Genomic DNA, 12,066 nt, shown 5'->3' with positions numbered 1-12,066 from the left:
CTTTCTATTTTATCCCACTCTGTCTGATGTAGCTAAGAAGTGGATTATTTTATGGTTTTCCTTATTATATTGCATTCTTAGTGATAGTATACTCTTGCTGGTACTCATTCTACTACATTTTAGTAGTGTCATTGAGATTATTGATGATTTATTCATTATTAGATTTTGTATCACCTGGAGTAGACTTCATAACATTTGTCATTTGTGTGATTACCATATTTCTGCTGTCTTTATATAGACAAAAAGCAGTAACACATTGTGTTTCCAATATATCTTATGGCTCTACAAATAAACATGCTTGGAACTGGCTGATTACACTGATTTACAGAACACATTTAGATAATTTATAAATTACAAAATATATTGGATGCCCAAATCTCATTGTTAGGTCATCATGTATCTGAATTTATTTCATCCTGTTGCAAGAATCTTTTTGTAGGAACAGAATACTAAATAATAAGGTTTAATTGTTAAATATGAAGATAAAAATATCACCAGAAAGTTTTCTAAAATTATCAGAGGATCTATACCCATGGGGTATTTGAAAAATTGCTGCCTAAAGAAGACAACAACAATAAACAAGGAAACATAGAAGGGGAGAGTTTCATTGGGCCTTAAACATAGAAAAAAACCTAGTGGAAACTAATGAATACCGTGTGCATGAGAAAGAGTCTCCTCCAAGAAGAGCAAACATGTTTTTATCCAGTACCATGTGGAAATCATACAAATAAATTTATATTATCTGAACAAGTTGTGCCCATATATATAATATATATTATATGCATATGGCATGTGTAATGTATAACAGTTAAAGAAACAGGTGGCAAATTTTAATAATAATCATATATAGAAATGGCTTAGAGAAAGCAAAGAGAAGAAATAATTTAAATATATTATGATTTTAAAATAAATATATTTGAAAAGAATTTATTACTCATACCTTCATTAACAGTGAATTTGAATTTGATATTTCCATTTATTAAAACAATAATTATCAAAAAATCCATCAAGGGGTTATTGCAACTCTAAATATCTAGGCAACAAGCACCAGGTCACCCAAGTTCATAAAAGGAACACTGCTATAGCTACAATCACATAATGGCCTTCACACAACAATATTGGTGACTTCAGTTTTCCATTCTTGACAAGATACAGATCTCTTAGATAAAACCTAAACTGGGAAGTTCTGGAGTTAAATGAAATCATAAACTAAGCAAAACTAAGGATAAGAAGGCAAACATCTCTCCAAACATAGAAGAATATATCTTCTTCATAGCACTTTATAGAACTTTTTCTAAAATGATGTGTGTGTGTGTGTTTGTATGTATGTGTGTTTGTATGTGTGTGTGTGCATGTGGGCATGTATTCATATGTATGAGTGTGTGTGTGTGTGTGTGTGTGTGTGTGTGTGTGTACAGGAACATATATAACCTACCACTTCATAATAGATCATAAGACAACTTGAAATTGTAGATTCCAGACTGGCCTGAAGAGTCTTTCATACTAGAAATTTAGAAACCAAAATGATACTAATTTTACTGTGTTATTTTAAAAATCATTGTAACTAAATGCATATATAAATTTCAGTAGTTATTATTTCAGAATATGATTAACAATAAAGCTAATTAGATTAGATATTCTTTTGAGAAAGATAGCTCACAATAAATAAAATTTTTAAATGAAGTTTTTTTAAAAATTTGATTAGATAAGTAAGTAAGTAATTTGTTTTTATGAGACAGGGTTTCTCTGTGTAGCTTTGGAGTGTGTCTAGAACTCAGACTGTAGATGCTGCTGGTCCTTTCCTCACAGGTATCTGCCTGACTCTCCCTCAGGAATTCTGAGATTAAATGCATGCACCACCATTGCTTGATTTAATATGTAGTACTTTAAGTTTGCAAATATACATATAACTTAGCATATGCTTAAACAGATAAATGTCTCTCAATATCACAAAGAAATTTCAGTTTGTATTAATCACTAGTGCAGAAACAGACAAGATACATAGTTAAAGATAGCTATCTCAGCAAACTTAATAACAAACACATAAAAGCCAAATCTGCAATACATATTAGCACATATTATATTTTAGCAAATTGTCTGTAAAAGAATTTTCTCAATGCTATTTTGACATCCTTGTTTCTTAGACTGTATATAATGGGATTAAACATGGGAGTCACAACAGTATAGAAAAGAGAAAGCACTTTGTCAGTTCCACCCGAATGACTAGTATTAGATCTAAAATATGTAACCATACCTGATCCAAAAAATAACATCACAACTGCAAGATGAGATGAACAGGTGGAGAAGGCTTTGGCCTGACTGGTGGCTGACGGCAACTTCAGCACTGTAGAGATGATTTTACTATAGGAAAAGATTATTAACAGGAATGGAACCACACCAAATAACAGAGCACCTAGGAAAACCATCATCTCATTCACAAAGATGTCCCCACAGGCCAGGTGAAGTACTGGGGGCAAGTCACAGAAGAAGTGGTTGATTTGATTGGTACCACAAAACGAAAGAGAAAAAATCTGTGATGTCTGCCCTATCTGTGCTGGAATTCCATTGATCCAGGAGCCAATCACCAGCTGAGAACACAGTCTCTGGTTCATGAGTAGAGGATAGTGCAGAGGTTTGCAGATGGCCACGTAACGGTCATAGGCCATGACAGCCAGCAGGAAGCACTCTGCAGCCCCCAGGATAAGAGTGCAGCACATTTGTGTAGCACAGGCAATGAAAGAGATGCTTCTTCTCTGGGTCCCAAGGTTGTAGACCATTCTGGGGAGAGTAATTGATACATAACATATCTCTAAAAACGAAAAGTTGCCAAGGAAAAAATACATGGGTGTCTGAAGAGCAGAGTCCAGCCTTGTGATGAGCACAATGGTGCCGTTGCCCAGTAGGATAAAGGAATACATGACAATAAGCAGTCCAAACAGAAACCACTGGAGATGAGGAACATCTGAGAATCCCAGAAGAACAAATTCCTTCAGATTGGTTAGATTTTCTCCTTGTGGTTTTTGATGGTGGTTCATCTGTGAAGTAGATTCAGGCAACATGGCTGTTTACTTTCCCATTGGGGGAAAAAAAAGGCTTTTATCTTAATATAAATTCACCCAGATTGATCTTTATTATCTGATCAATAGTGTCTACCGTAAAGGAACTTTTGCTCATAATTTTAGTTTTAGCATATTATAACTTTTTCATTATTGCTGTATATTAAAATTTCTTTAAAACTTAATGTTAGACTGCCTAGGTCCATAATTCAGGGTATACTAAACTATGATCTAAACATAGCAGAGACCTCAACATTATTGGAAGCTATTTCTGATAAATACACTAACAGAGACATTTACATTGTCTCTGATAGCATTAGTATATATCCTGAGAAGTGGGCTGGAGTGTGAGCTGAGCAGTTATAAACACTGTTTTTTCCTTATAACTACTCTGGTTTGATTACCTGAACCAAGTTAGCAGCTCAAAACTCTCTGTAACTTCAGCTTAGGCTGGATGATTTGAGATGTATATAACCTAGCAAAGAATTTATACATATAATTTGGAACTAAAAAACATTAGAATGAAAATGGTTTTCTATTCTTATGAATTTTGTTAGATTTCTAAAACAAAATATCATTGATATTTTCATAACTTTTAAAATATTTACTATAAATATAAAATAAAATTGTTTTATGTATGTCTCCCTTAGGGTTTGAATTGTCTAGGTTCTCTGAGATTGTTATTTGTGGACTGGCTTTTTTGCTTTATGTTATAAAACCATTTATAAGTGAGTACATGTGATAATTGTCTTTCTGTTTCCTCTCAAACCACATTGTATCTCCAATAGATAGCCACTGGAAAAGAAAAATTAGTTTTCTCCAATGCAGAACTCAGGGCATACAAGCCACTCTTAATACCAAACCTCATGCCCAACAGTGCATGGACAACACAAAACCAACCCAGTGATATTTTGGGAGGTTATTTGCTTTTTAATGGTTTGTCTGTCTTTTTCTTTTTTTTTTCTTTTTCTTTTTTTTTTCTTTTTGTAAACCTTACAAATCTTTAAATGTATTTTGGATTCTGGTTTTGTGTTTTGTGGAATTTCTGTGTGTGAGAATATATGTGTTTGTATGATATGTTTTTCTTATGTTTTTCTTTTACTCTTTTTTTCTGGTTGTTTGTTTTATTCTATTCCAGTTTGTTTTTATTTTTCATATTTTATTTTCTTATTATGTGCTAGAGGTCTGTTGTTCTCTAATCATATAAAGAAAGGAATGTGTATGTTTTTGGGAGAAACTTCAGGGACAGGAAACCATAATCAGAATATCCCTAATGAAAACAAGAGCTAACATCCATAAAAATATGGACAAATATAAAATTGTACACACCAATGCCTTAAACATATTATTATTTATTTACTTCTTCAAACATTTTATTGTAATAGTCTACAATTAAAAGTTTCAATGTTCTCCCTTTTAGTTAGTTTGATTACTGCTATTTTTTATTTCAAAGATTGCTTTCATTTTATGACTTAATTTGTACATATTTACCTCATTTTTCACTTTATAATGACAAGCAATGTATCATTCATGCCATAAATATTTGACACATCTCCAAAATATATAGAGAACTCAAGAAACTAGACTTTAAAATGCTAATTAAGCCAATTAAAAAATGGGGCACTGATCTGAACAGAGAATTCTCAACAGAAGAAGTTCAAATGGCCAAAAGACACTTAAGGTCATGCTCAACTTCCTTAGCAATCAGGGAAATGCAAATCAAAACAACTTTGAGATATCATCTTACACCTGTGAGAATGGCTAAAGTCAAAAACACCAACGATAACCTTTGCTGGAGAGGTTGTGGAGGAAGGGGTACCCTCATCCATTGCTGGTGGGAATGCAATCTTGTGCAACCACTATGGAAGTCAGTGTTTCGGTTTCTTAGGAAATTCGGGATCAACCTACCCCTGGACCCAGCAATACCACTCTTGGGAATATACCCAAGAGATGCCCTATCATATGACAAAAGCATTTGTTCAACTATGTTCATAGCAGTGTTATTTGTAATAGCCAGAACCTGGAAACAACCTAGAGGCCCTTCAATGGAAGAATGGATGAAGAAAGTATGGAATATATACACGCTAGAGTACTACGCTGCGGTAAAAAACAATGACTTCTCGAATTTTGCATGCAAATGGATGGAAATAGAAAACACTATCCTGAGTGAGGTATCCCAGACCCAAAAAGATGAACATGGGATGTACTCACTCATAATTGGTTTCTAACCATAAATAAGGGTCACGGAGTCTACAATAGGTGAATCTAAAGAAGCTAAGTAAGAAGGGGAACCCAAGGAAAAACATATAGTTGTCCTCTTGGCTAAGGGAAGTAGACAAAATTGCCGGGGAGAAAATTGGGATCTTGGGGTGGGGTGGGTTGGGGGTAAGGTTAGATGGGGAGAGAAAAGTTAGAAGGGAAAGAGGTCGGGCCTTGGGAAAGCAGGAGGATTGGGATAAAGGAAGGTTGGACAGGGGAGCACGGAACCACAATTCTTAGTTAAGGGAACCACTTTAGGGTTGGCAAGAGACCTGACCCTAGAGGGGCTCCCAGGTGCCCAAGCTGAGGTCCCCAGTTAGTTCCTTGGGCAGTTGAGAATAGGGAACCTGAAATGACCCTATCCTTGAGCAATACTGACGAATATCTTGCATATCATCATAGAACCTTCATCTGGTGATGGATGGAGATAGAGACAGAGACCCACACTGGAGCACTTGACTGAGCTCCCAAAGTCCCAATGAGGATCAGAAGGAGGGAGAACATGAGCAAAGAAGTCGGGACCACGAGGCGTGCACCCACCCACTGAGACAGTGGAGCTGATCTATTGAGAGCTCAACAAGACCGGCTGGACTGTGACTGAAAAAGCATGGGATAAAACTGGACTCTCTGAACATGGCGAACAATGAGGGCTGATGAGACGCAAAGGACAATGGCACAGGGGTTTGATCCTACGTAATGTGATGGCTTTGTGGGAGCCCAGCCAGTTTGGATGTTCACCTTCCTAGATATGGACGGAGGTGGGAGGTCCTAGGTCTTACCACAGGGCAGAAAACCCTGACTGCTCTTTGGACTGGAGAGGGAGGGGGAAAGGAGTGGGGGGAGGGGGAGAAGGGTGGGAGGAGGGGGCGTAGGGGGGAGGATGGGGAGGGAAATGGGAGGCTGGTAGGAGGTGGAAACTTGTTTTTTTTTCTCCTTTTCTCAATAAAAAAAGAAAAAAAAAGAAAAAAAAACATTTGACACATCACGGTTAAAAGAAGCATAACTTTGAATTATAGTAAGTAGTGATTTTAGAAGATCATTCACTTAATTATGCTTATAACACATATCTTAGCAGGATGAAGGTAGGAAAGTCGGTGCGAAGTGTAGAGGGCCCAGGTTTAGAGCCTGGAGTCACATGAAGCAAAGTCATGGACTGTCTGGTTAAACGCTCTGTACACCATCACAATTTTAAAGATCCCCAAGCAAAATATTCAGATAAACATTTTAAAATTCACTTTATAGAAGGATTTATAGTGATCCTAAAATCTGGTAAACTTCAATAATGTTTTATGATTTCTCTTCATAGTAAACTTCCTTTTACTTCACCAAACTTTAATTTCATTTTTAGCTTTTCTGTTTCTTGTAGGTGAAATAATAAAACCCTCCTTGACCAATTTTATTTGTAAGAGTAGAAATTATTGCTTATTAACTCAAAGAGACTATTTGCTATTTTTCTCTACTTAGATAAATATCTAGATATTTTATATTAGTGAACTATTATATTCCAGGAATTCATCACACTACTTACTTAAACCTCATTGATGATCTTATTTATTTAGCTTGCTGAAAATAATTTTTATTCAAATCTTCTTGCTTGAGAGTTAGGTCTTTTGTATGGTCAAAGAGAATATTTTCATGCAGCCACAAAGGGGTCATCATTTATTGTAGGTGCTAATTTTCTACTTTTACAATGGCAAAGAAGACATTTTCTAGGAAATTCCATCTTAGATGGTCTTTGACTCTGCAAAACTATGATTTGGACATTGTCTAGGACTAAAGCTGTAGTAGCAGAATCATTAGTATATAATATGTGTTGTAGCTGAAATTTTATTCCACTTTTTTCGATTGTGTAACATATATTACACAATATATAATTACATTTGGCCACAATATATTGAGCTATCCAATGACATAAGGGTTATAAAACTCTTAGGATTATTGTGTGACTCACATAAGTTACTATAGACAAAAAGTAAAAACCACTTGACACAGACATGTCATTCTTTATTCTACAAATATTATTTATACTACTTTTCAAATACCACATTTAATTCTTCTACATTTTTAATTGTTTTATTCCAAATATTTTAATCACAATCTCAGCAAAAAGACAATCTTTGAATCTCTCCCTTTGTTTGAATATTTTTTTTGAAATGAGTGTCATTTTCCTACAATAATAAGATTTTAATGAAACCTTTAAAGTGTGTCTGACGGTGATACAGTCATGGGTCTGTTTTTACCTTTTGCCTTTCTTTCACTTCTCTTTAATAGGGTTCCATTATCAGGATTCCACATGAGGGCCTTTTGTGGTTTTCTTTATGCTTTGGTATGAACTTTGACTGATCCTAAAAAAGGTAAGAGGAAAATAATTCACTTCTTCAGTCATCTATATTTTTTATTTGATTGTTCTCAGTTCCATCTGATGCTCATTATGCAGCTCAGCTTTGAATTAAACAGATTCTGTTTAAAGGAAATTCTCATTCTCAAGTATAAGAAGCTGATAATACAGAGAAAAAGAACAATAAACTATTCCCATACCATGTTTTCAAGTGGCAATGATTAATATGGCTACTCCTAACAAATATTTCCTGACCTACTTACATTACAATTTAAAGTTATACAATACTAAATCTAGTTACTAAATTACATTCTGGACATGGCTGTGTCTTCTGCTCTCAAGGAGATTAAGCTATAAATAGGTGGAATTTACTCAGTGACCTGTACTCAAATAATATTTATTGTTTAGCAAATGTTTAATTTATAATAAGATTGCAGTAATAAAATTGATTCTAGGGTATTTCTTTTATAAGTCTCTTTTGTCTGAATAAATGAAGACGTAAAAGAAGTTGTAACAGTAATCTCAGTCATTTGAAGGTCAGAAGATTCATTAACTTTTCAGAGTGCATTTGCTAGGCATACATATTATAATTCCTTTCAAGACTTTAACTACATTGAAGCTAAAATACTTTTTTTATTTTATAAAATCCTGATTTTCATGATTTCATCATGATTATCAAATAAGTAAAATCAATTATTCTTTGTATTTCTCAGATTTATAAATCTATTCTATAAGTTAACAAACTTCCTATGAAAATATGATTAAGACCTAAAAAAGAAATATGCATTTTTGTTGTTAATTTGTTAAAATGTGTTGCTTCAAAATAAAGTTTCCTATATAAGCTTTATGTTTATCAAAGTTATCAATGGTGCAAAGTTCTCTTTTTCTGATATGGTTCAACACCTGTGCTTAGTATAACAATTATAATATTAATTGTATTTATTTGATAAAATACATTAAATTTAAATTATTTCTAAAAATATACACAAATTTTGAAATAAATCATATTGAAATACAATGAATATCAAAATAAGATAAGGAATACTTACCTTTTCATGGACATTAATTTTGACTTTTTATCACCATGATTTTGTTATCTCATTTATATCAAGTGGAAACACTTGTGTCATTAAAGCTTTAGAGTTTCCTGTAAAGAAAGTCTGTTTCTGACAACCATAAAGTTCTCCTCGAATAAAAGCAGCTCTGTTCCCATGAGAATTCTCTTTATGGATCTAAATTTACACACCAGAGGACCTCTTTGGTGTTTGATTATTTGAAAGTTTTATTTTCTTCCTAGATAATGCTTAATACAATTTGACATGTAAATTGGGCACCCACTGGAATTAAAAGTATGGTGTGGTTTGTTTCCTAGATATGGACAGTTATTGAGCAACACTGTGAGAAATAATACAAAATTGTCACCTAAATAATAATTACCTAATTTTGTAAAATGTATGGCTGTGATATTGTCTATTATGAGAATATTATGTGCAGCTGTAATTGACAGTAAACTGTTTGTAAGCATGTATTTTGTCTCCAGCCAGTATACTATAATAGGTTCTGTGCCCTGGTATGCACAGGGTTGCCTGTGTGATAGTTTTAACAAAGAAGATGTACTTTAATAGGACTAATTAGAATCTATATGAAGTCAAGTTGCATTAATAGAAAATCCTTTTGAAAGGAGTCCATATATACTAAACTTCAGGCCTTAGAGTGACAATTGCTCCTAATATTTAGAAACTTTAGGGATCTTCAATGAGTGAGAAAACAATATGGTGTAAATATATTGAGAAAAACTAAATAAAAGTTATTTTAAAGAATATATTCACGGGAGATGAATTTGTTAGGTCTCTACAACACATATACATGGTATTCACCAAATAGTGACTTTTAATAATTTTGATGGTCCTTAGAAAATCATTCTTGATCAGATTGGCTCTTATTGTACTATGAGAGCAAATGATATTTGGTAAAGTTCATTACTCATTGAGAAGACACTAAAATAGTCATAGAAAGGTAGGAGGAGCTAGTAATGATACTTCATGCAGGACCTATTGTGGCCGAGCTCAGGATGAAATTGTATTACCAACCAGGAATAAATGTTTTAGGTACACATTCAAAAGTTAGCTGATGTGAAGGGATTCCTAAGCCCTTAGATGAATGAACAGAGAGACATTTTTGAGGTAGAGAATATAATATCTTGCAAAATCAAACAAACATAAATAATTATTTTAAAAATGGTAAGACAAATTCTCAAACTGTGGATATTAAAAAAAATGATTTAGACAACTGAATAACCTTTGAGGACAGAAATTGTTATTAATTATTCAAACTATAAAAAATTGATGTTAATTTATTTATGGTCTTCTTAGGATGTAAAATCATGAACTCATCTAACATTTATTTCTGAACAATTGCTAATTTATTCATATCTAAATTTTTTCAATTAATGATAAATATTAAAAAAGATGTTTTCCTACTTATATGAAAATAAAGTGATGTCATCTTTAGTTTCTGTAATTCATCCTGAAGGCCAATAAAGTCTTCTGCTTCAGTGTTTCTTGCCAACCCTTTGACTAAACTTCTCTACTCCAACTGCTTATGACCTTCATTGTACTATCAATGCCTATGTTTGACTTTCTGCATCATTCTACTTAGGTTTTTCATATTTTATGTCTTGCTTATATCACATAAGTCAACATCCCTCACATTTTCTATGTTGTCACAAATGAGAAGACTTTCTTCCAGGTAATAGTTTCATTCTACCTGGTGCAACATAACGCTATCTGTTTAGTTGCTATTGGTAATTAGATTTCTGAAACACTTTGGCTATTATGGATTTTGCTGACATGGAAACAATTGTTCAGGCATTTACTCAGAACACTTTTTGGATTTCTGTAGGAGACATAACTTGTTGCAAAATGATACATGTGATAAAACATGATATTCTAATTTTCATGATTTGAGAAACTCACATATATCCTTATATAATAGACTTTGTAATTTATATTATTGTCACAAATACTCAAAAAATAATTTCCCTCAAATTCCATCAATTATCTTTCATTTTAGTTATTTTACATTAGAAAACATTAATGTGTATGATATTTTTATTTGGGTTTCCTTAGTGAATAAGTATTGAAGAATTTTTCATCTGTCTATCAGGTATCTTAATGTCCTAGAAACATCTACTCATATATATTTTATTAGGTTATTTGTGTTTTTAATACAGAGTTTCTGGATATCATTTATGTTTATGATGGTTTTCACATATTTGACCCTTTAAAGTCAAAGCCTTTGGTGAACTTTGTGTATTGTTTTATCTGTACTCAGTGAGAATCATGGTGGAAGCACTTGTCTCTCTGAGTGAAATTATAGATATCATTAGAGCTGCCTGTGGGAATCTATCACATATAATCATGTATACCCTCAGTGATATAGTCTCATCCTATTGGAGGAAGGAGTGAAGTCACAGTTTTTTTCCAAAGACTGTTGGTTAGTTCAATAATAATGGTGTCTACCCTAATAATCTATTTCTTAATAAGTTTGTCTAATCAAAAATGGTAACTTAAATCAGTTTACCTGCTTATTTGTATTTGCCTGTTTGTGAGATGCACTTCTTTTATTTTTCTAGTTTAAATAGGAGGATAGTTAATTAGGATGCTTGTGTTATGATTTATAAACAAGCACATGTTTGCCATTTGACAAGTAAAAGTTTTCCTCACATATTTCATGAAAAAGACTTCAAAAAGTTTACAATATATTCTAGGAAAACAGTTTTAGTTCATTGTTCATTATTTGATCTATTTCAAACTTTAATGAACTGTCCACTGATGTCACATAAGGCAATATATTTCAGATGAAATTAGACATTTATTTCTCAAATTCTAATGTTTTTATATTAATAAATGGGTTTAAGAAGTCCCCACCTGTTTTCAATGACTCTTAAGTACCTCAGGATATCTATAAATATTGAACAACAGAACATCAAAACCTAAAACATTATGACTTTGAGGTATGTATGTGTGTTCTAGTGTGTGTGTGTGTGTGTGTGTGTGTGTGTGTGTGTGTGTGTGTGTATACTTCTATGTGAATTCATTGACAGGGCCCATAGGTATGGATTCATTCTATCTTGACTCAAGGTCAGAGAGTTGGAACTTCTGTTACTTCAAGGTTGTTGTCAACAGGTGTGGCTAATATCCAGCCCTGGTATTTCAGGCATTAGGAAATAGACAGGTTTCTACCTTAAGCAAAAAGCTAAGAGCCCAACTAGGTTCCTACTCTCTTAGGGAGATAACTATGGATTCCAAGCAGAGACTTGTTTGCCTACAGAATGTTTTGGTCTAGGGTGTGAGTGTTACTTGTCTTATTCTGGCAACAGAATGTTTAACTGAGAATGTAGCCTGTAATTCT

The 12,066-nt window shown here is 33.3% G+C and overlaps 1 protein-coding gene across 1 annotated transcript; it reads right to left on the bottom strand.

Annotated features, from left to right (window-relative positions):
• Positions 1–2,078: 2,078 nt before the first annotated feature.
• On the bottom strand, positions 2,079–3,035 carry LOC121466290 (olfactory receptor 10AG1-like). Its single transcript, XM_041679952.1, has one exon. The coding sequence runs from the start codon at positions 3,033–3,035 to the stop codon at positions 2,079–2,081; it is 957 nt and encodes a 318-aa protein (XP_041535886.1).
• Between the last annotated feature and the right edge of the window lie 9,031 nt (positions 3,036–12,066).

This window comes from Microtus oregoni, unplaced genomic scaffold (assembly GCF_018167655.1).
Source record: "Microtus oregoni isolate MIOR12 unplaced genomic scaffold, Mior012 000033F_ref0000390, whole genome shotgun sequence".
Lineage (NCBI taxonomy): Eukaryota > Metazoa > Chordata > Mammalia > Rodentia > Cricetidae > Microtus > Microtus oregoni.
Note: the sequence above shows the minus strand (reverse complement) of the source record. Positions and strands in the feature narration are given on the sequence as shown.